At 39.0% G+C, this 24,323-nt stretch overlaps 4 protein-coding genes across 4 annotated transcripts; 1 reads left to right on the forward strand and 3 right to left on the reverse strand.

The window, feature by feature from the left end:
• Nucleotides 1–2,462: 2,462 nt before the first annotated feature.
• Nucleotides 2,463–5,501, reverse strand: GCK72_014630 (uncharacterized protein; the record flags this gene model as incomplete). The annotated part of the gene is made up of 8 exons (XM_053730379.1): nt 2,463–2,555; nt 2,915–3,034; nt 3,079–3,630; nt 4,343–4,474; nt 4,524–4,767; nt 4,810–5,156; nt 5,206–5,367; nt 5,436–5,501. The coding sequence occupies 8 exons, from the start codon at nt 5,499–5,501 to the stop codon at nt 2,463–2,465; spliced, it is 1,716 nt and encodes a 571-aa protein (XP_053585151.1).
• On the forward strand, nt 3,253–7,644 carry GCK72_014631 (uncharacterized protein; the record flags this gene model as incomplete). The annotated part of the gene is made up of 5 exons (XM_053730380.1): nt 3,253–3,333; nt 6,377–6,500; nt 6,789–6,938; nt 7,078–7,429; nt 7,476–7,644. 5 exons carry the CDS (start codon nt 3,253–3,255, stop codon nt 7,642–7,644), a joined length of 876 nt encoding a protein of 291 aa, XP_053585152.1.
• A 676-nt stretch (nt 7,645–8,320) lies between these two features.
• Nucleotides 8,321–9,432, reverse strand: GCK72_014632 (uncharacterized protein; the record flags this gene model as incomplete). Its single annotated transcript, XM_053730381.1, has 4 exons — nt 8,321–8,478; nt 8,524–8,897; nt 8,949–9,312; nt 9,369–9,432. The coding sequence occupies 4 exons, from the start codon at nt 9,430–9,432 to the stop codon at nt 8,321–8,323; spliced, it is 960 nt and encodes a 319-aa protein (XP_053585153.1).
• A 306-nt stretch (nt 9,433–9,738) lies between these two features.
• Nucleotides 9,739–23,908, reverse strand: GCK72_014633 (uncharacterized protein; the record flags this gene model as incomplete). The annotated part of the gene is made up of 22 exons (XM_053730382.1): nt 9,739–9,867; nt 9,969–10,335; nt 10,443–10,540; nt 10,590–10,922; nt 10,970–13,032; nt 13,087–13,332; nt 13,384–14,778; nt 14,831–15,482; nt 15,529–16,729; nt 16,776–17,031; nt 17,080–17,283; nt 17,334–19,554; nt 19,601–19,787; nt 19,836–21,034; nt 21,081–21,825; nt 21,873–22,361; nt 22,412–22,758; nt 22,803–22,935; nt 22,983–23,180; nt 23,229–23,464; nt 23,507–23,697; nt 23,743–23,908. The coding sequence occupies 22 exons, from the start codon at nt 23,906–23,908 to the stop codon at nt 9,739–9,741; spliced, it is 13,056 nt and encodes a 4,351-aa protein (XP_053585154.1).
• Nucleotides 23,909–24,323: the final 415 nt, after the last annotated feature.

A 24,323-nucleotide genomic window follows, 5' to 3' on the forward strand; every position in this document is an offset into this window, starting at 1 on the left:
AAAAAGGCTGAAGACTAGAGAATACCAGCTAAGAACTGAAGTGAAGCGTCATTTTTTCGATTGTTTAAGGTGTCAGGTTACGTGACGGCCACCTCTCAATTGGAATCAATGCTCTTCTGCCGCTCTTATCGGCGCATACACAAAACCCAATTTTTTGAGGGCAGTGCGTCACCGAAACAATTGAAAGTGGCTACGGAAAAGAGAAAAAGCAGAAGAAGTAGTAGTGGAAGAAGGAAAAAGAAGAGTAAGAAGTCGTGTCAGTTGTGATAATCATGATATACATTTCGTTCGTTTGCCCACAAAGCACACATACAACACATACACAGCATTCAATGCTGAAGAAGAAGAAGAAGAAGAGGCTGGGCGCAATCAACACAAAACGATGATGACAACGATTTGTCAAAGACGAAGAAAATAAGGGGAAAGAAGACAGTCCCGTATCGACCGTGTTGCTGCTAATGCCGAGGCGCAGTGTGGTGGCATACATCCACACTAGTGAAACTGGTTTTTTATCGTCGTCACTGATGATGATCGTCGCTTCTTCTTCTTCCCACTCCGACGTCTTCTTTTTCTTTTCGACTGTCTCCAGACCCGTATCAAAACATATACAAAACGTGTGCTTCCACTCTATATCAAAAAAAATAGTCAAACGATTAGTGAGGTAGTTGTGTTATGCCGCATCTTCAACCCACAACTACATCCTGAATTTCATGAGACATCATCAAGAACTTTCTCAATCATTTTTAGTGGAAGACTTAACAATCGGGGAGGAACTGAACAATTGGGTTTATTATAAATATTCAGTCGATGATTTCGTCGATGAAAGTTCCTGAGGGTGAAACGAAATCCATGCTAAATGACTTCAACCACTTTGTTAATAGAAACCTACGAAAATTGAAAAGTTGAATGTGTTTGCTAATTTTAAAATCTGGTGAAATAATTCAACTCTGAACTGAAATAGAGAAAAACCAATGATTCATAGTAACTGAAAAACAATGAGGGTTCGTGGCACAATTCCTCGTACATCGAGAACAACATTGCAATTGTCTGGAGAAAAAATAACATAAAAACCTACTCTAGGAAACGCAGTTTTTGGTCTGATTAAGAAGAAGAAGCAGCAGTCCATTTTGAGTCAACACAATATAAAGATGAGCCGTTTGAGAGAAAGCATGAACAGAGAAAAGAGGGATTAAAAGACAAAACGGGAGAGAAGAAAACGAGGGTCAAAGACGAGATTGAGTGCGAAATCAAGACATCGTCAGTTCGACTCTAACATCACGCATTCATTGGTACTTATTTATGAGAATTTAAGATTTGAATCCAACGGAATGGTGTTTTAGAAGCGGATTGGAAAAGAGCACCGAACATTTTCGAGTTTTCTTTTTGGGAAAAAAACGAGAAAGAATTGAGTGCAACGCTTTTATTTTTGCATAAATACGGAAAACTAAATGGAACTTTCGTGATTTGATACGTATGTCTATAACAGAAACGTAATGAATATTACTGGCACTTAATGGAAAAAAAAACTGATAACTACTAACCTGTCCACCAAAGGCCGCCGGTTATTTGACCGTTTCGTCTCCACGTGGTAGTTCTTGCCCAAGTTCTTCTGAAAAGGTAACAAAATTATTGATAGAAATCGGAGCGTTTCATATTAAAAAATATATGAATTCTATTGAAAAGTGTGAAACGAATAACGATGGAAATAACGAGCGAGGTTTCGGGGTGTGTGGATGGAAGAGACTGGTTGAAAGAAGAAAGAAATATATATGAAGAGAGAACAAGAGACGAAGACGATTGATCGAACTGACATGCAATTGATCATGGCTCTCGACGGAGCTTTTTCCTCTATACCAATTGATTGACATCAATTTAAAAGATTAAAAACTTGAAAAGGAATTTTAAGGTTTGCACCGTGAACTGGATGAACAGAAGAATCAATGAAAAAGAGAGAACTATTGCTGATACGTGTACCGTGTCGAAAAAGAAAATAGGATGATAAAAATACTGATTTGAATAAGCATATGAATCGTGGGAGTATACTTCGTCATATTGGAATACATTTTATGGGTCTCTTATTCTTCCAAATATTTTATTTTACAACTTGGGTTACTGTAGCTTTTGATGTCTATTAAATATGATATGTGAATTGTGTAGCAGTTTTAATAATTTTTGAAGAATTTTCATGTGAATAGGCATTTACTTTTCTGGAACAATAAGAAAACAACAAGTAATAAACGTTAAACGTCAGTCTTAAATCTAATTGGAACTTCTGTAACAAAGTGAAGAGAGATGATAATAAGGAATTCCACTTTTCAATCCTAATTAGGTAAATAATGTTGAAGCAAAACAATGTATTATAGAAAAATGGGGAACAATGGTGTAAAGTTTATTATTTAGCACAGTTTATAATACAAATTTCATCATTAATACAAGTATAAGCATTGAAATTTAAAATTGGGTTAGTTTTCCATTTCTCTTTTTAAAGGTTCGACCACGTTTTTCAAATACTGTCTCCTTTTTTCGTCGTGGATTTCCTTGACACAAACAGCCAGCTGCAAAAGCAATAAATCAAACATTGTTCAACCAAACTTGCCAAATTTCGTCCCGGTCGGCCCAGCTTCAAGAAAAGATACCTATGTTTTGAATTGTTTCAAAAGATTGCATTTAAAAATCCAATTTTCCGATGCAAAACGGGATGCAGTAAAAATGAGTCTGACTCCATTTCCCCTTAATATTTTTTCTGGGCTGGACTGAAATTTTCAAATCGGCCCGGTCCGGCTCGCAATGGCCTCTTAAGACTCACTCACTAGTCACTAGTCACTAGTCAGAGTATCATGGTAATTTTTAATTTTCTGATGCTCGTATCAGAAAATAAGTCTCTGAATATGCATATTTACTTTAGAATACATACACTAAAGCTGTTCAACGTCTCAAAAGGTTCTCCTTTTGGATTGTTTATGCATGCAAACGTGCCGCATTTACAAAAACTGTGCAGTTTATCGGCGAACGCGTATCCATAATCGATTGTTAACTGAAAGCACGTAGATTGGGAGAGAACGAATATCAATAACTTACTGTCGTTCCAGGAAAAATGTCCTCGAGTGTAAACATCATAAGATTGGCATGAGCTGGAGTTAAACTTTTTTGATAAATTTTCATCATATCCATGTTTGAAACACATGAGTGCCCCGCTGTTCTGCCAATATTTCCGTGATGCTTTGGATTGATGTAGTAGTTAAGTGAGCAAAGATGAACGAGTATTTGCACGTACTCTTCGGAAAACTGATTTCTCATACTGAGAACAAATGCGCGCCATTTAGCGTCATTGTCGTAAGTGATTTGATAAGAATAGTCTACATCCTTTTCATTCAAATATTCACGTGAAATGAGTTCGCCTGTGAATAAGGCCACTGGAGTTCCGGCAGGAATGAACACTGGAGAGAATGGTTGGAATCCAACTAGGCTATCAACTCTGTGAATTTGAAGAGGGAAAATTCTCTTGCTTATGAGAAAAAGAGGGTTGTTTGAGCATTTTCCAGAACACTTGCACAATTCGGAACAGGCGAATGAGACATGATTGTAGAATGCGTTTTTTATGTTATTGAAGTTGATAGGCTCGAACGTCTTCTATAAATAAAAAATACTAAACGATTTCGGTTTGAAATTCAAACTTTGAAACTTAAACGAATTTAAAAATGTTGGAATTCTTTGTTGTTCTCCTAACAAGTTGATCAATTTACAAATATTAACAACAATAAAGTTAACTCTTACGCTTAGAAACCATTTTGAGTTATCATGAAAGTCAATTCATCTTACTTCGAAACTTTTAATGAAATATTAATTGGAAAAATGAAAAATAAATTACGAAAACCTATTTTTTTGTCAATGGGTAAAATTGGCTCAAAAGCTGAATCACCTATATTTGAGAAGAAACTCTAAGTATTTTTATTTAAATTTAAAGCTGTTTCGACGACTCGCATTCCATGAAAGTATCTGGTAAGCCTTCATTTTTTAGTCAGAGTTTCAGAAAGTCCGCGGAAAAAGCGACACCTGATATTTGCTGACTTTTCTGAAGTTTACCAGATACTTTCATGGAATGAGAGCGGCCGAAACAGCTTCGCTGAATTAGAGCAAACATCGGTTATCGGTCTTTTTCCTAGTTCTGTGAGCGAGCTTTAATATTCAAACTACTAATTCTAATTCGAATTCCCGAGATAGAATATCTTTTTTCAACAATAGATTAAAGAAAAATGAGTGATAAAACGTTTAAAATAGATTTCCAGGGTCCCAAAGCATAAAATTCGTTTTAGTCGTGAATAAAGAAAATGAAAATACTCACAAATTTGACGGGTTCTTCTCCATTGTCAACTTGAAATTTCATCAGTTTTTTGTTCATTATGTAGCATGGACAGGCATCATTTTCATAGCACGGAATTAATGATTCTTGGTCGGAATGACAATCACACTTTATCTGAAAATTCGAGATTGATCTTGAATCAAATAAGCATTCAAAGTCATACATGATTTTGCTCTTCTTCAGAGAGGGCAATCGCTCTTGCTAGTTGTTTCTCTCGAATAATATTTACGAAGTTCACGTCGATGTAATTATAAGTGAGAACATCCGGTATGTCCAAGTTCTCCAACGTTTCGTTTTCAAGGTCAGAATAAACTGGCAGTACGTCTAAATCGTTAAACGTGATGTTATCTGTTATTTTAATACGGATTTGAGGCGGGATAAAAACTTTGGCGTATTCTTCGAGTCCGCTAAAATAAAAAATCTTTTTAATTTGATTGTATAAAACTAACCTAATTTTTTTCAGTCGTCTTTGTTTGTCTGCTTTCACTTTTTTCATTCCTTCAGTACCGTCTTCGTGTCTTCCTTGAACAATTCGTTGCGCTATGAATCGACAACTTCGAGCAAGATCAGTAGCATTACCAACATCATAACGGAAGAAGCGTTTCAAATCTTCATCTTCTGACATCTTTTTCATAAGTTTGCGTAGTTCCTTTTTGAAATATGCATACTGGTCCCAATTCGGTTGTTCAGTGACCACACTAGAACCCGCTTTAAGTATTTTAATTCGATCAGGAATACTAGCTACTAGATACTCGTGATACTTTGCTGGATTAGATTTATTCTCGAATTGAAAACTCTAAAAGACACAAATGCTTTTTGAGCTATCGGAATAAAGAACAACATACCTTCATAACGCTTTTTGAAAAATTCACAAGACCAGCATCCGGATGATCCACGAGTGCACCCATTTGTTTGACACATTTTATTTGTTCCTTCTGATGTTCTTCTTGTAGTTTTGCACCGATTTCTTTTTTAAGTTTCGCACCGATTCTTTTTCTATCATTCACCTTAAGTACGTGATCCTATTACCTTCGTACATTTTCGTACATACCATTGCTTATATTCGATTTCCTACTTTGTAAATCCTGCCTTTGATTGAATGTAACAGACCGGGAACCTGAAAAAATAGAATGATGAGCATTTAGTAAACACCAAATCCGCGATCCGAGCACGAAAAATAAGTAGAAGATTTTTTGGCAACATCCCTTGAAGGAGTGAACGATTTGACTCTAAAAACTTGAAAGCGGTAAAATTGAAAGAAAATCTAAAAATAAAATCAATTAAAATTGATGTGTCGATCCAAAAGATTATTAATACATTGACCTTTTCTGAATTAGAGATTTTTCCCGCTACTGGTCACAATGCAGAAGAAAAGAGTGATTACCCTAAAAACTGTATTATAGGCGCCTCTAATAAAGGGGCGCTTTTATACAGTGTTAAATACAGTATTTATGTAAAATTATCGAATCTCGAGTAAACATTCGTCTCATTATACCGAATATTGTTAAGCTGTTTAGAACGGACTTGCGAAACCTCTGCCGGTCTGGGTTCAAAAATACGTTCTGAATTTTGAGTAAAAGTTGTTGAAAATTCTGTATATTTCGACTTCTAATCGAAATTTGAAAACATAGCGGGAAACTCGTCTTTAAAATTCAAAAATTTAATTTTTGTACTGCAAACCCGGGTCGATTGACCCGTTTTACTGAATATTTAGTCTGGTTTAGACACCTTATTTTAAAACAGCCGCGTAGAAAAAAAAACCAAGTGGCCGCGGCCGTGGAATTAAACGTAGTGCAACTTCGCTCTGTTATACTAATTTCGCTGCTGCGTATTAAACGTTGAATCCTCAGTCAACACTGCCTTGTGGCCTAAAACTTCACTTTAGGTTCACTTTTGGGCCAATAGTCCGTACAAGATGGTGAGTTTTTCTCCAATTAGCATAAATGCTGTTTAGCTTCTTGCTCAACAGCTTTTTGCGCTGGAAGTCGTTGCTTTTTAAACTCTAAGAATTTTCAGCCAAGCAAGAAGGTCATCAAGAAGAAAGTCGCTGCTGTTCCAGCGCACATTCGCGCTCAAACTCAAGTGCAAAAGGAGGTGAAAAATCCACTTTTCGAAAAGAGACCACGCAACTTCAACATTGGTTAGTTTTTTTTGATATTCCAAATGCGGTCAATACTGACACGTGATTAGCGATCCTCTTCGGGGTTGATTGCTTTTCTTAGTGGAACATCGAGGGCTTTTAGTAAAGTTGACCTCGGTCCACCGTGTCGAAAATCAACAGTCTGTGTGGCCCTCTACCGCTACTTGAGATGCCCGGGCTGAATTGCATATTCCTTATCCTTCCGTAGGCCCTATGGGCCATTGACGGTTAGGAAAAACCATGCAAATTACACCTATTAGAAGAAAACTATTATAGTTTAATTTTTAGGTCAGGATATCCAGCCAAAGAGAGATGTGACTCGTTTCGTCAAGTGGCCAAAGTACATCCGTCTCCAACGGCAATCTGCCATTCTCCAAAAGCGTCTGAAGATTCCACCAACCATCAACCAATTCAGAACCGCCCTTGATAGCCAGTCCGGTTGGTATAGCTAAGTTCTTATCAGAGTAATGTAGTATAAGCAAAACCTAGTGTTTCGCACTGACGCATCCACTCTGACAGGTGAAGTAAGATTTTTCTACTCTCCAGTTTTAAAACATTGATAATTTTATCTTTCCAGCTAGACAAGCTTTCAAGCTTCTGGACAAGTACCGCCCGGAGTCTAGCGAAGCCAAGAAAGAACGTCTTCGCGCTCGTGCTGAGGCTCGCGCTGCTGGAAAGAAGGAGGAGGTCACCAAGCGTCCAAACACTGTTCGCCACGGAGTCAACACCATCACTCGCCTTGTTGAGACCCGCAGAGCTCAATTGGTTCTTATTGCCCACGATGTGAACCCAGTCGAGATTGTTCTCCATCTTCCAGCACTCTGCCGCAAGTACAACGTTCCTTATGCCATCATTAAGGGAAAGGCTTCCCTCGGAACCGTAGTCCGCAGAAAGACCACAGCTGCTCTTGCTCTCGTTGATGTCAACCCGTAAGAATCGCGTTTTTTAAATTGTTATCCTATTAATTTTTTTTAGAGAGGACAAGTCTGCCCTGAACAAGCTCGTCGAGACTGTTAACAACAACTTCAGCGAGCGCCATGAGGAGATCCGCAAGCACTGGGGAGGAGGTGTCATGTCTGCTAAGTCTGACGCTCGCAAGCTCAAGCTCGAACGTGCTCGTGCTCGTGATCTTGGAAAGCTCTAAATTGTTTTTGTTATAAATAAAAACTTGTTATCTATATACTGTATAGCACAAGAAGATACTTTCAGAGGACAGACACATGGCGGTGGGAATAGATGGGTCTGCAAGGGAGTTTGACTATTGTTCCCGATTCAAACTCTAGTACTGCCTACGGAGAATTGAAAATCAAGATTTTTGTTATATGCTCCAGGTGGATCAGAGCTTTTTTTAACAGATCTGAAACTCAATGAAGTGTTTTCAATGCCAATAAAAGAAAATACAAAACTCAAAATTGTGGTATTTTGACGATCTCAACACTAATTTTCCGGCCGATACACAAAGACTAATATTTCCACTTGACAAGCCAAAAATTAGGTGAAAACTTCAAAAACCTTTTATTTGTGCTGAAACTCAGCCTGCACACTGTTTTTGAAAAAGTATCGACTCGATTTTAATTCATGTTTTTAGCCACCTAAGTTTTTCGTACTGTTTCTATATATTGAGTTCCGTCCCTGTTTGATGTGTTCTACATAACTTAGTCCTGCTACTTCAACATCTGAAGATGAAGTGGTCATCCAGAAGACAACATTCATTTTTAAAACGAAATGACATTATATTACTCACAACTCTAATGAACGAAATTAAATAGAAAATCACATAATTAACAGGAGCTTGGAAATGTATTATAGAATAAAGGTGTTCAGATCTTAGCTTCGATCAATTTCTCCAGGGTTCTGGCATCCTTAGCGAAGTTACGAATTCCTTCAGCAAGTTTCTCAGTAGCCATTGCATCTTCATTGAGAGCCCATCGGAAAGTCTTTTCATCGATGCTGACCTTTGGCATATCGAGTTGTTTGGCTAAAAAGTTAATTTAAATCAAGAAGATGATAAGGCATTCTTTACCATGAGAAGTGCTGAGAACTACTGGAGCGGCCTCAGTTTCAGTAGCGAGTTGTTTCAACAACGCTGGAGAGATAGTGAGAAGATCACAACCAACCAATCCTTTGATTTCTTCCGTGTTTCTGAATGAAGCCGCCATGACTTGAGTTTTGTAGTCGTACTTTTTGTAGTAGTTGAAAATACGCGTGACACTGACAACACCCGGATCATCTTTACGAGTGTACGCTTTTTGGTCGGTGTTCTTTACGAACCAATCCATGATACGACCAACAAATGGGGAAATCAAAGTGACACCTGATTCAGCGCATGCGACGGCTTGCTCGAAATTGAAAAGAAGGGTCATGTTGCAATGAATTCCATGTTGAGATTCGAGAAACCTAAAAATTGAAAATCAAAAAAGAAATGAAACAAAAAACTATAAATCTCACTTTGCAGCTTGGATTCCTTCCCATGTCGAAGCAAGTTTAATCAGAATGCGATCTCTAGAAATTCCCTCTTTTTCATATTGAGCAATGAGTCCAAGAGCACGATCAATGGAAGCTTGAGAATCGAAAGAGAGACGAGCATCAACTTCGGTCGAGACTCTTCCCGGAATCGTCTTCAAGATTTCTTTTCCGAAAACTACGAATAGACGATCCATGGCAGCTTCAACAATTTCTTGGTGACCTTTAGCGTGTTCTTTGGCATAAGTCACCGCTTCATCGATGAGTGCAGCGTATTGTTCCATTTTGGATGCAGCCAGAATAAGAGATGGGTTGGTGGTAGCATCAGTAGGTTGAAACTCCTTGATAGCTGAAAATGTCAGAATCATTCACGATTCCAGGTTAAAAGTGCTGAAATGTTCTTACCATTGAAGTCACCGGTATCTGCAACAACTACGGAGGCAGCCTTAAGTTGTTCGAGAACGCTCATCTTGTTATAAGTTCTAAAACAAATTCGGTTGAGAAGGACAAAATTCGAAAAAGAAGATAAAAACATAATTCGGGGTGGTACAGCCCGTCTAATCACAAAGACATTCGATTGGAATTGATTTTTATTATATTAATCAATCGATAAAATAAAATTGAAGGAAAACTGAAACAGTTAATAACAAAAAATAACAAAGAGAGTGGAAAAGTCCACGAAAATTCAACAAAAACGATAACAAAAATATAAAATAACCGAGAATGTATAAATCAACAAGAATGTGATTAAAATTGTAGTTTGTAGTTTCGATTTCTACGTATGTTGCGTTGTCATCTCAAACCATTGGCGAATCGATTCAGCAATGACCGACGGTAACTGTTCAACGGATTTGACGAGTGCGTAGAATGGGAACGGGAACAGCGACAAGTATGGCGTGAGTACCTGAATGACATACGATCAGAAAATTGTCAGCAGTTTCAATAGAACCGAAAAAGAGGGTGAGAAAAGCAAACATTGTACTTTGTGTTTATGGAGAAACTCACCACTTTATTGTCTTTGAATGATGCAACCGTGTGGTCTTCAATAGATTTCTTCCCTGAATCGAGAACGATGAACAAAACTGTGACACCTTGAAGAGCGGAATAGAGTGCTCGTACTTTATCGGCTCCTTGTGATAGAGCTCCTCTTCCATCAGAAATGACAATTAACATTTGTTCAGATGTTGGAGTACGCATTTCATCTAATTGTTGCTTAGCTGTTTTCAGGAGCAACAGAAGATCAGTCTTCTTCTGTGAGAACGTCATTTGTTTGAGCATTTCGATACTACTACTGGCAGAAGCTTCCCCGAATGGAATTATCGTATTGACATCGGCACCAAACGAGCAGACAGAGACTCGACCAGCGTCACATCTGAAATTGTATCCGTTTCAATTTTCATAACATTGATAGAAGAAAAAGCCAATTGAAAACTTAATACGTTCTATCAAGAAAAATTCAATGGAGAAAAAAATAAATACCTTCTCAGAGCATCTTCAACAATGCAAACAGATTCACAAGTGTTTTGATGAATTCCATTCTCATTCATTGATTCAGAATCATCCACGGCAATGAGGATCTGAAAATATTTACTATAGGTAGGAGCCGCGAACATCCGTCTATCTCACCTGATACTCTCTTTGAGCTCTTTTCGTTCTTCGCATCCAAATACGATCTTTTCGATATTCACTCGCAATATAGGGAATTAGTCTCCGCATATTCAATCTTTTTCCGCTTCTGTAGTCTCCTTGCATTTTATTCGCTCTTTGCGGTTCAAGAATTAATCTCAGATTCTCTGCAAGTTCAGCAGCCAACAATCCGACCGTTCGAGACATTGCAGCCCACTGCTCATCAGCTTTGTCATTTATTGGCCTTATGCTAGATTTTTCAGGAGTTCGGCCCTCATGTTCCTCTGTTTTATCGATTATTCCTGTCACCAGATCTTTTGTGGTTTCTTCGATCTGAAATTCAAAAAATAAAAAGTACAATGTGATTTCGAGTAGCTCACCACTGTAAACATGTCGTGAGCAGCCATATGAATATGAGCATCCTTTGTTTCTTCAGCTTCATCATCGTCGACTTCTCCACCTTCATCTCCAGCAATTCCTTCTAAAGCATCCTTCAGCTCTCTCTTCTTCTTCTTCTCTTCTTCACGTTTGCCCTCCCTCTTAGTCTGACGAGCTTCTTCGATCGTTCCTTTACCAACCATTTGACGGTTCGACACTTCTGCATTTTCCATTTGCTGACCCGTTTCATTCTCTTCACCATCTCCCATTTCTGCTTCTTCCATCGGAGCATCATCAGTTGCTAATTCTCTCTTCCTCTCAACATTCTCGTCATCTTCTTCATCATCTTTCTTTTCTTTCTCATCTTTCTCAGTTTGCTCCTTCGGTGCTTCTCCTTTGCTACCATCTCCATTTGGATCAGATTTACTTTTTCCTTCTCCTTTCTCATCTTTATCCTCTTGATCTTCCTTTTCTTCCTCTTCAGCTAAACCTCCATCTGTCACGTCTTTATTCTCTTCTTGATCATTCTTCTCTCCTCCTGTTCCCTGTTCCAGAGCTTCATCTTCATTTTCGTCTCTCTTCTCGTTAGCCTGCTCAGAATCATCGACTTCTTCTAGATCTTGCTGCTCACTTTGATCTTCTTCTCCTTCGCCTTCAATGGCTTCCTCGTCTTCTTTGTCAGTCTCATCTCCATCGTCACCGTCTTCGGTCTCATCGATTTCTCCTTTCTCAGGAATTTCATCGTCTTTATTCGGTTCTGACGTATCCATTTGATCTTCTGCTCGTTCATCATTTTCTCTGTCTCTTTCATCCATGTTCTCTTGATCATCATCTTCACATCCTTCATCTTTTTCTTCTTCCTGACCTTCTTTCTCTTGATTCTCTTCTTTTGTCTGTGCTTCGTCTTCCTTCGCAACCATCTCATCCGTCTGATCTTCTGCAGCTTGCTGTTCCTGATCCATATTCTTCTCCTTGTCTTGCTCTTTTTCGTCTTCATCCCACATCTTTGGATCCAACTGTTTCTCCTCCTCTTCCTCAACGTCACCCATTTGATCTTCAACATCCGGCTCTTCATCGGACTCATCTTCTCCTTCATCTTGATCACCTTTTTCGTTCTTATCAATATCTTGAAGATCTTCAGCAAAGTCATCTTCCATATCGATAGGCTTTTCATTATCATTCTTTGCTTCATGCTCTTCGGAATCGGCTGGCTGCTCATCTTCGAGACCTTCGATCTGACCTGTCTCCTCCATTTCTTCAGTGACATCTTTTGCATCTTTAGCAGTTCCACCTTCTCCGATTCCTCCTCCTTCTCCACTATCGTCAGTCTGACCATCACCGGACTCTTGTTTCTCGGCTTTCGGAATCGTATTAACATATCCTTTCTCGTATAGTTGCATGGTCATCGAGAGCATCGAATGGTAGAATACACAGAAATTTCCAAGACAGTTTGTCAAGTGGACAACACTGTTTTCGATAATTCCTGCAGTAATAATACTCAATTCAGCAATTCCTCTCACATATTTTCTGCTCTTTTCTCCATGTGAATGTTCTTGAACAATAATAGAGATGCTTTCAATAACAGACTGAATATCGGATTGTTTCAGAATATCCACGAGTACATTGATTTGATCAAGAGATTTTTCTTCTTCTCCTTTTGTCACACACTCCAATTTCTTATAGATCTTTTGTACGAGCAATAACAAATTAGTGATATCTGTATCAACTTCTTCGACAGAATCGGATGAATCAACTTCTTTCGTCCATATTGGAATTTGTTCCAAACATTTTGAAATTTGGATTTTTTCCGAATCAAAGTAACCATCAAACAGATTAATATCGTTCGAAAGCTCTAGTGAATCACCAGTCAACTGCGATCTCCAAACAATATAATCATCTGATTTGTAGACAGAGGAGTTTGTAGATACCAGCCTATCATTTGTTCGCTTCATGTTTTCAACAAGAGTCGACAACTTCTCAACCCAACTGATTAGCTTCTGAGCGACTTCATCGGTTTGGGAAAGTTTTGAAAGTGGATGTAGATGTGTCTTCGATCGAATATACTCTGAAAACACCAAAATGAACTTTTAAAATAAGTTTATAATAAAAACCAACGAACCATCTGAAGAAGCTGGAATGGAAGCTAGTCTCCGTTTCATGGAGGTAATGAAGACTTGGATAGTTGAAATCAATTTGGTAACATTTGCAGCTCGTTCTTCAACAATTTCGTGATCGACTATCCATCCTACTATCTGATTTTCACTGATAGCTTGAAGCTGTTCAGACTGAGACTGTAATTTGGAAACTTGAGATTTCAGAGTTGAAATATTTGTTTGCAGAGACAACATGTATGCCATTCCGTATTCTGAAAAAAAAAACACTTGCTTTGAATTCGTTAAAAATCTAGAAGCATTACCAATCATTCCACTGAGGTGTTTCCTAGTAGATACTCCAATTTGTTGATCAATTTTGTTAGCCTTTTGGATGACAACATTTCGTCCAGACGCACAAATCCTCATTTCTTTTTCACACTCTTCTTTAGAAATGACGCCGAGAATAGACCGTTTGTTAATATCTTCTTGAAGTAAGAGAACCGCTTTTCTAGCATTCAGACCGATTGCTTGGGACTCTTTGATCATCATTGCAATTTGTCTTTGTCTAGAATTTCTCGCATATCCCTGTTGTTTCTCTTTCTCCTCATCCTCTCCAATATAATTGATCATCGTACGAATGGCTTCATCGGCAGCTTTAGTTTGATCGTATAATTCCTCTATAGCAGTTGTTTCACAGAGCATCGCAACCTTATCAGTGATTTCTGTAGCGAACTTCTTCACTTGCTTGATTCTTTTCTCAATTTCCTCTCCAACAAGAACTTTGTCAATCACGTTTTCTTCGCGCTCAAAGACTTTCTGTTTCCACTCGTCAATTTTCTGGAGAATCCCGAAATCGTCGTGTAATTCGACATTGATGGCGTCCTTGAATCTCCGAACAATCTTGTATAACTGAGCATGAGCTTTGGTCGAGGAAACTCGAATGTTCCACAGATTCAAATCGTTGTACTTGACAACTTTGAGATAATCTTTCAAACTTCGTTCCGCTGGTTCTCGAGCATCTTTCAATCTCTGGTCAACACGTTCAATGAAAATTCCAAAATGTCTTGAAGCCGCTTCCAATTGTTTTGCCAACACATCTTTTCCAGCTATTCTCGCCCATCGGGAAAGTGATTCGACGGTAAGAACTCTAGTGGAGAAGTCAACAAGAGTGGCATTGTGCATCCATTCGATACTCATTGGAATCAAAGCCGCTTCCATTTCCGGAGTTGAAGCATTAAATAGAGATTCAAAAAGTGGGAAAGCGACAAGCTGGGCACGTTGTTTTGCCTCATTTTCACAGTTAACAAGAAGACTTGACCAACATCTAACTTCCATCTTCTTCCAGTCGACCAATAACTTCCGTAACTCTCCAAGTGGATCTCTCAAAGAATTCGCCCGATCAGCCATCATTTCCCATTGCTCACAAACTTCGATCAAGTTTTCGATTTGAGTGGCGACTTTAATATGGGGTGTCGATACAGACACAGTAAAGAACTCGTCGATTGTGGTGATAATGGTTTTGAGAGCAACAACTTCAGGCCATCGCTCCAATACTTCTCGTGTCCTTGATGCCAGTCTTTCCAGAATTAATGCTACTCGACGACATTCTCGAAGTGACGAATTTCTGTATACATCCACAACTTTGGTGTCTTCTACTTCACCGTCGTCAGATAGACCCTCGTGAGATGCAAGAATTTCGAACAGCTTTTGATCACCATCTGAAAAATAAACGTTCGATTGGATAAGTTATTTTTGCAACTATTTTCTTACCAATACACTGATTCCACGTGGCATCTTCAATAGAGATTGCTCCAACTTCACTCATGACATATCGCATCCAAACCATTGCCATTTCATACCTTTCATCTGACTGTTTACGACTCTTCTCATCAACCAAAGTGAACTTCTTTTGTTCGATTGCTTCCAAAAGCATTGAGACATCAGAGTCTGGTAGAACTTGTGAATCTTGTTCTTGGTTGGTAAAGAACTCTTCAATATCCATTTCATCCTTCTCTTCTTCTGTTTTGGTACGATAGACAAAATCTTTCTGCTCGGCTTTGGCAATGTTCTTCTCATACCATTTCTTCCATTGTGCTCTTGTCCATTGAATTTCAATAATTGAAGAACTATTCTTGTTTTCAATTTCTGCCAATTTTCTGCGAACAACTGCAGATTTAAGATGAAGTGGCATTGGTGAACCATCTCTGATAGCCCAATTTGTAACTTCGTTAGACACAAGACCAGAAGATGTTGGTGTCGTTTGAAGGTATCGTGGGAATGCTGAAGAAGTTGTTGCATGATGTCGTTTGGCTTCTTGTTTCCATTTCAAAGCGATTTCATTAAACGCAATCTCGACTATCAGAAGACCAGACACAAATGGCATTGACACATCGACAAACGATACGAACTTGCGCAATATGCTCTGAAAATCAGAATGTATTATTAATGAGGGGACAGAGAATTCTTACAATTCTAAAGTTTTCAGCACTCATTGCGAACGACTTGATTCTTGCCAATCGAATGATCATAGATTGGTCGTTCGGTTCTCCATTATCACTCTTCGCATCGTCAATCGCAGATTTGGCTACTTCGAGGAATGATCGCATTTCGGCGCAAAGCTGATTATACTGTGTTGCAGATTGGCGGAAAACCACAGATTGTTTATCACCATCTTCGTTTTCCAGTTGAGAGAGTTCTTCTTTGAGTTTATTCAAACCTTGAATGACTACTTGAGACGAGGATACATCACATTCTGACGATTGTCGTCCAATAAGTTCTCTCCATTCAGCAAGATATTTCAGTTGTCTTTCCACAATTCTCCGTTTCGCTTTAATGAAAAGAACACGTTCTTCTTCGAAGATAACAGGATCGAGTGTTTCTTTAGGTGGTAACGACTTCTCCATCATCTCGATTCCGCACTCAATCCCATTGGCCTCTCCATTCGTCCAGCCTTCGATTCCGACTCCCAATTTTTCAAGAGAAAGCTTTAAAGATTTTCGGAAAGCATATGAATTCACTGCAAGTCTCCAAAGTTTTGTTCCAAGTTCCTTGATTGGGAACTTTTGAAGATGAGCCATACTGAGATTTGACATAGCTGGATTATAATGAAGAGATGAGAAGAAGAGACGTGTTGCAATGCAGTGTGCTCCTCCGCCGATTGAAAGAAAATCAGAAACTAGAATATTCTGCTCTTCAGTATCTTCATCGCTCAAATTGCATTCAGCTACGGTTGCACAGAATACAGAAGCTGTGCGGATCCAATTCGAAGATTTCTGATCTTTCCAATCAATTCCCGAGAATACGTTCGTCTTTTTGAACACTTCATTTTCCTGATCGACAACTCCGGTAGATAGAAATTCGAACAACGCATCAACACTTTCCACAAGTTTTGAAGACAGTTCAATCGGAGAAACGGCGATAGGTTCTTTTCTAGTTTCATCATCATCCTCCATGTTGTTATCAATCATCTCAACGTCGTTCTCTTCAGTATCTTCACCCAGAACTTGCTCGATATGTTTAACGAATAATTGTGATTGCTCTTCGCTCGAAAACGGCTTGCAAAATGAAAACTTTCTCCATCTATGAATAAACTCGTTCACGAATTCCTCATATGATTCGGAAGTCCATCCTTCGTTGATTTTATCGCAAACTGTTCTCACACTTTTTGTGCTGAAATGATGTTCACGATGATAATAATAAAACCATTGTTTCCTACCTATCCAATCCGGATGTCTTTGCTGCTTCGTTATTGAGATCGTTCCAAGCTAAATAAATAGCAGCACATCCAGTTCTTGTAGTCATTCTACGTCGAGAAGCAGCAATGAGAAGAAGATATGAAATGGAGACACAAACTTCACGATGGCTTTTGTGGGATATTGACGAAGTTGTTTTGAACATCTCAATGATAGATTTAACCAAATTAGAAATCTGCGACAAATTGTTGAAGGTGACATCACACGTGGCTATTTCATCTGAACAAAGATAGAAGTAGAATAAATTAGACTCTGTGATAATCTTACATTTCGTCAGAGTGCTACTCAAATGTTCTGCTGATCCGTGATCAATTGGGATTTTAGTGATCATCTGAAGAATCCACTCGAAAATAATAGCTCTACTGAACTTTGACGTGGAATCTGTTGGTGATCCAGAAGAGAACTCGGCGTCCACGAGATGACGCTTGTTTGTTTTGAGGACATGTGCTGGGATCCGCTTTAGAACAGCATCTGAAACAAAAATTATTTTTATTCCTGCAAAATTTTTTTTTCAAACTCACCAACTACAGTATCTCCGAAGAAAGTCTTTAGATCTTCAGTAAGATTATGAAGAATCCACGGACTGGTTGCAATGAATGTCATAAGAATAGCTTCAAAATTTGAAGTTTTTGTAATGGATGCTGCTCTTCTCCAACTAGATAACAAATATTTTTCGTAATGTCCAGTTAATCCACCGATTTCAACAATTTTCGGAGCTTGATCAGATTCCACGATGGCGTAATTATTCTCGTCTTCATCATCTTCCTCCATTACATCATCTCGATGCCCACCTACTAGTTTCAGAGCTATTTCTGTTGAGAAGTTTTCACCGTTATCTTCAAGAAGTGCAGCTAAATGCAGTTGTTGTTCTACAGTGAGATCGCGAGAAATTGTTCTGCTGAATTCGGTTGATATTTTTGATCCAATCACTGCTCTGACATCATCTGGCCAAGTGTTCCATTTCGAGTCATCATCAATATAGATTTCGACACTTCTGTTTCTCATCGCTCTCGAAATTTCTCCAACTCGTGCATCCATTGATAAGAAAACTCGGAAATCTGGATGAGGTTCCAGTGGTTCGTATGAGTTCTGTCGTTCGGCTACGACCAGTTTTCCACCGCTCTCTAGACAGGAATTGAGTCGATCCAAAACGGCAGCACTACATAAGTTGACATCTTCAATGAGTAGCCAATCTCCATGCAAATAGGCATCCACAAACACAGAGTCTGTCCATTCGAATCGCATCGAACTTTGATTTGCAATGCTGAGAACATCTCTGATTTCTTCAATGTTTCCAATTTCAGAGAGAACCAGTTCGATAGTTGCTTCCAACTTGTTCAGGTCTTCGGTATTTTGAACTTTCTCTATCAGAACACCTTCGACTTGATTTTTTCGGAGAATTTCAACAATTTTTGTCTTCGCATCTGGAAGGCAGTTCTCGTCAACAACTTGTTCATAACTTCCGATGAGTTCTTGAGCGTCAGTATCAGCATTCAATGCAATCGTTCTCAACGGTCTGTTACAGATATTCGCAACGTTTTCGATCACTGCTCTCTTTCCACAATTTCTCGGACCAACCAATAATGTGAGCCAATTCAGTTCGACGCAAGTGGAAATCCGATGCATCAGTATCAATTGTGATGCCAAAAGTCTGTTTTTGTTAACGATAGGAATAGTTGACTTCCGTTTCAAAACACACTTTCCTATTCTCATTTCTTTCTCGTCGACTGTCAACATCACTGATCTAGTTATCAACTTCTCATTCATCGTCTTTTCATAAATTGATCTCATGAGTTCTTTATCCTCATCTCTGCGAGTTCTTGCCATATAAACCAATTCGAAGGCTTCTCCAAGAGTTCGTTCAACAGCTAACAAATCATACCATCTCAGAAGATCTCTCAGATTGAATGAATATGGTCCACCAATGAAACTGCCTCTTTCCGATTCTTTCTCGCATTGTTCACCGATTTCAACCATTGCTTTTCGTGTTTCATCAGTGAGTACGTTTTTCTCGTCGACACCAGTCAAGACAATCTCGATATCGTTTTTCGTCAAATCGTTCGTGTAGATGTTTGTGAATCGGTTGATGAATGATTTTGGAAGAGCTCGTCGGTTTCCTCCTTGAACACGCGGATTCTGACATGCGAAAAACCTGCAGTTTGATGTGGCAGGAATTTCGAATTCGCGATTCAACTCGGCAATGTATAAGACTCTTCGATGGTCAAAGCATGCATTCAGTCCTTCTAGAACAGATTGTGAAGCAAGATTCATTTCATCCAAAAGAATCCATTCTCCTTTTTTGATCGCCTTCAAAACTGGTCCATCTTCCCAACGGAATGTCATTGTTCCATCTTCCAAAAGTACTGGAACATCACTACCGAACAGATCTGATAAATCGGTTTGATCACTAAGATTGAGACGAGTGATTGGATTTCCAGTAAGTTGAGCAAGAGCCATTACAGTAGACGATTTTCCACATCCAGGTGCTCCTTCGAGAAGAATAGGTTTACTAATTAGCAGACCTCTCGCAATTCTATAGAAGTTCTCAGTGCAGGTTGGTGCTTTCAAAGAGAACGCCTTAGGAATTTTCGGAACAATCGGACCGAATGAAATACGGAGGTGGCCAACATTCAAATGATTAGATGCTTGATCAATCACTGCTTCTTTCTTGGCTTCCTGGATGAATTGATGAACATCGGAGAGTTGACTTAGAAGTTCGGTTTTGACAAGTTCATTGTGGAGCTGAAAATGAAGAACTTCAGCACATGAGTAAATTTAAGATACCTACCATAGTGAGTGCATCATCGAACACTTCAATCGGATCGATATGAAGACGTGTAGTTAAACCGGCAAGAGAATCCAAAAATACAGCACAAAGAGCATCTTTAATAGCAATTGGACTTTCAATCTGTGCGTTGATCGCCGAAGCATAGAGCTCTGCACAAGCAACAACATCACGAACGGATGGAGCGTGTCTGAAAATGTTGATTTTAAATTCGATCAAGAATTAAGAAACCCTTTACCTGAATACATGAGCATACTTTCCAAAAAACTGAGAAATCCATGACACGATTGAAGTTGCTGTTCTAGTTGGAGTGACTCTAGCTTCTTCTTTGGTTGCGTCCACTCTAGCAAGTCTCTGATCGAAAATTGTAATGAGTTCGGAAGTTGTATAGTCACTTGATGTCCATACTTCTGTGAATCTGTTTCGCAAAGCCTTCGAGAGCTCTTTCTTTCCATAATCTCCTCCTGGATTCATAGTGGCAATCATTTGGAAACCAGATTTCGATTCAACAACTTCCGTTTCAGTTCCTGCATCGGAGAGTAATAGAGCTCGATCTTCTTCGAACAAAGGATTGAGCCGTTCTAATACGGAGTCTTCAGCTAGCGAAATTTCGTCAACGAGCAATGGAACTCCGTCTCTCATCGCACTTATCACAACTCCATCTGACCATTCAAATCCTCCATCATGTTTCGGACGAAGTCTTCCAAGAAGATCAGCAGTTTCAGTTCTTTCGTGGCAATTAATGCTCCGGAGTTTTCCTCTTCCAACTAATTCAGAAAGTGTTGTCTTTCCACCTCCAGTTTCTCCAACCATCAAAACTGCTTCATTTCGAATCCATGCTTGTTCCGTTAGAACCAACATTCTTCTCATTCCAAGTGTCATCACCACTTTCTCGGTTATCACATCAGTCGGCATATACGGAGAATTGAGAGAGAACAAAGCTTCTTTGTCAATCTTTCTTTTGATTACTTTTTCAAGTGTTTCCACTACTGTAATCTCATCTTTCTCATTTCTGCATCTTCCTGCCAATAAGAAATATCCGTGATTCACTAGAATTTGCAGCCAATCGTCCGTAGTTTCATCTGTGCTCAATCGTTTAGCCCATCGGAAGACATCTCTCAAAGTCATTAGACCATCTCTAGCAGAGAAAAGACCTGACAGGCTTCTTCGATTTCTCAGTTCATTCAAAACTTCAATCATTTTTAAGGAAGCGTTCGGTGAAATGCCACATCTGGCCCGTACCATTTCGGATAACTCATCAATAGGCAAATGGTGGAATCGAAGAACAATGAAACGTGACATGAGGGCTCTAGACAGTCGTTTTCTACCAGCATAGGATCCAGCAGGATTCTGCGTGGCAAAAAGTCGGAATCTGGGATGAGCTTTGATAGTTTCATTTATTTCCGGAACGAAAAGCTCACGATTGTCGTCGAGCAGCTGAAAACATACATGTCATTAATACTTTAATCAGTTCATTTCTTACTCTATTCAGTGCTTCGATAACATCAGTTGGGGCCAAATTCAGTTCATCAAGGATGACCCATGAACCATCACGTACAGCTTGAACAAGTGCTCCTTCACGGAAAACAAGTCTACCTCCAGAATCGGCTACGTAAGAACCCATATACTCTTGCACATCGGTGTGTTCATGGTTGTTAATCCTGACAATTTTGTTTCCTGTAGCTTTTGCCAAGTGACACACAATCGATGTTTTTCCTGCTGAGGTCTCTCCTTCGAGTAAAATTGGAAATCGTCCACTGCAAACGATACGTGCGATTTCAGCTAAATTTCCTTTGACAGTTTTTGTGATCACATATTTCGGATCGCTTTCTGGTAGGAATGTTCCTTTTTCGACATAGTATCCACCAATTTTCACATAATTATGGAGTTCTTTTGGAGCTGGCATCACTCCCACTTTGCATCTGAAAGCTGCTTGAATTTTGGATTTCATCACTCCTTTTTCTTCATTTTCCAAATTCGTGAGAAAAGCCATAGAGACTGCTTCGTAGACAGATTGATCAACACTTCCGAACATATTATCAGCAGTGAAAAGTAGTGCACGGCAGAGTGTTCGGAGTGAATAACTTGAAGGGTAGAGTTGTTTGGCGGAGAGATAAAAATTCACGAGATTTTCAACGAATGGCTGAGAAACAGTTGGAAGATAAGCCGAAACAATGAGAGCAAGTTGGAATGGATCAGCTGTTTCCGAAACGAAGAACTCTGTGAATCTGAAACAAATGATGTTTTTCAAAAGCAAACAAAAGAAAATGTTTACCTGGTTCTCACACCTGGAGGAAGCCGTCTTTTACCGGCATCTGTAGCTGGATTCATACAAGCAAACAAACGGAAATTCGGATGTGTTCCAGATGCGGATAATGCATGAACAATTGCATCAAGACATTCAGGAGGAGCCAAATTGATCTCGTCCACAAGAAGCCAATGACCTTTTTCAGCAGCTTCCAAAACTGCTCCTTTCTGAAGTGCGAACGGAGCCGCTCCTTTCTCGAGACCATCTTTGATTTGTCTAGCACGAACTAACAATTCTGCCCATCTCTCATCTTTATTCGTTCCTTTTCTTTGAAGAGCTTTGTTTGCGGTTGCTTCCACCAAACTCAAATAATCTTTGAATCTTCCAGAAGACAAGCACTTTTCCAGATTATCAATAAACTTTTGATTGCTTTTGGAATCGAAGTTTTTCGTAAAGACATCCATATAAAATTTTGTAAAAGGCTCCATCAATCGGCCTATTGTCGTTGGCTTATATCTATAAAATTTAGAAGGATTATAAGTTGAAACAAAATCTAAACTGAATACCCTTGAATGAGCTCATCGGAATCTGAAGTCGGACTGACGTTTACCACATCGAGTGTTACACCGATAAGATCAGCCACTGCTTGCACGACTGATGTCTTTCCGACTCCAGTTTCTCCCACCAGAAGCAGAGGTTCGTTATGGGAAACACAGACAACAATCCGTTCCATTAATTGAACAACATCTCTCGTGTGACCTAGTCTGTGTTTTCCAGTTTTAATCATTGACATTTTTCTGGGTAGGCTAGCTCTTCCAACAGCGACAACTTGCTCATCATATTTGACTTCGGGTTGGCGAACAGAAAGATGCGTATGAACACGATCTGGATTTACATTCAACGAAGCAGCGATCTGAAGATTATAGACTATATAAAAGAACCCACTTTAAAACTTACAATATTACAAAGTGGAGAAGATCTTTGTTTCGGATCAGCCAGACACCAGACATCGATAAGTTCTGCAAAGCTTTCTACATTAGCAGAAATATCAGGAAGAAGAGCCAAGCGAGCACATCCACGCAAAAAGTCCCTGTAAAATGAGCCGTAAAATAGAATCCACGAATTCTTGAGGCTTACGTCGAGGTCATTTGTCTCGAATTTCCAGTTCCCGGCACACTTTCGATCTTTCGGAATGTAGAAATGAGTGTTCGAGCGAGGTGTGCAATTCTAGGAAATGCCTTCGATGCTAATCTTTTCAGTTCATCATCCGAAAGCTGTTCAACGCGGATTCGCATTGGAACACCGTCCAAAACTGCTGCTTTCTTTCCTTTACCCCTGAAATCTCGAAACGTAAGATATTTTTCTGTTTAGAAGAAAACTAACGACATAGTGGAAATAATTCGAACATCACTGTGAAAATGAGAATTCTTTTCAGAATTTGATGCATCCGTTTGACGGTGAGTGGCAATATCTACAATCTTTGAGATCACATCTGCGTTTGCAGCATCAATGTCTTCTAATAGAATTATTCCAGGATTTTGAAGCCATTTTGCAAACGTTGATTCTTTCCAAACAAACTGTCCGGCCACTTCTGTGCAATGGTATGATCCAAATAACGTCTGAAATAACTGAGAGTGCAATTGAACGAGACATTTTCATACTTTTGAATCAATCTGATCGCCCATTTGCATGATATGTAGTGGTAAATTAAGCTTGCTGGCAGCATATCGTCCCAAAAAGGTTTTTCCACTTCCAAGTGGGCCGTCAATAATTGCAAAATGATGATTCCTAATAGCAGCAACTAACTGGTTTCCTAGTAATTCGCGAGTCGGTAGAATCTCCAATGGTTTCTCTGAAATGTACAGTTCTAATAATTGTATTTTCGAAATCAATTAACCTTTCTCTCCCGACTCAGCATGACCCGTTTTAACAATGTCAGAACAATCATCTAGAAGACGTTTCTTTTGAAGAGACACTTCAATGACTTCCAGATCTTCGTTGGTTTTCGAGTTGGAGAGCTGACGCTTTCTAGCCTTTCGTTTTTCTTTACTTTTGTTCCCCATAGTAATTTGTACCCTGAAAGTGATTTTTTCAATTGTTTTTGAAAGATTTTTTGAAGGAACTAAGGAAAGATGCGCGAATATTTATTTTTAACACAAAAAAAAATTAAAAAATAGAAACACGCAAAGAGGTTACTGACGCTTTTGGTTGGCGCGTTTCTCGTTATTTTTGGCGGGAGTTCAAATTAGAAACTCTTAATTAATTTTTTCAGTCAAATATTAATGCGTTAATTAACAGCAGGTAATTTTCAAAACCCTATTTTTTCGAAATTTTATTAGTTGAACGGCAAAAGCAGTCTATCCACAATCTCAAAAAACCTACAGTAACATTTGGAATTTCTGGAATATAAAATTCGAATTCGAATTTTTAGTCACTAGTCGACACTTAGAATTTACAGTAAACATCTGGAATAGGCCT

The sequence above is a fragment of the Caenorhabditis remanei genome, chromosome IV, assembly GCF_010183535.1.
Source record: "Caenorhabditis remanei strain PX506 chromosome IV, whole genome shotgun sequence".
Classification (NCBI taxonomy): domain Eukaryota; kingdom Metazoa; phylum Nematoda; class Chromadorea; order Rhabditida; family Rhabditidae; genus Caenorhabditis; species Caenorhabditis remanei.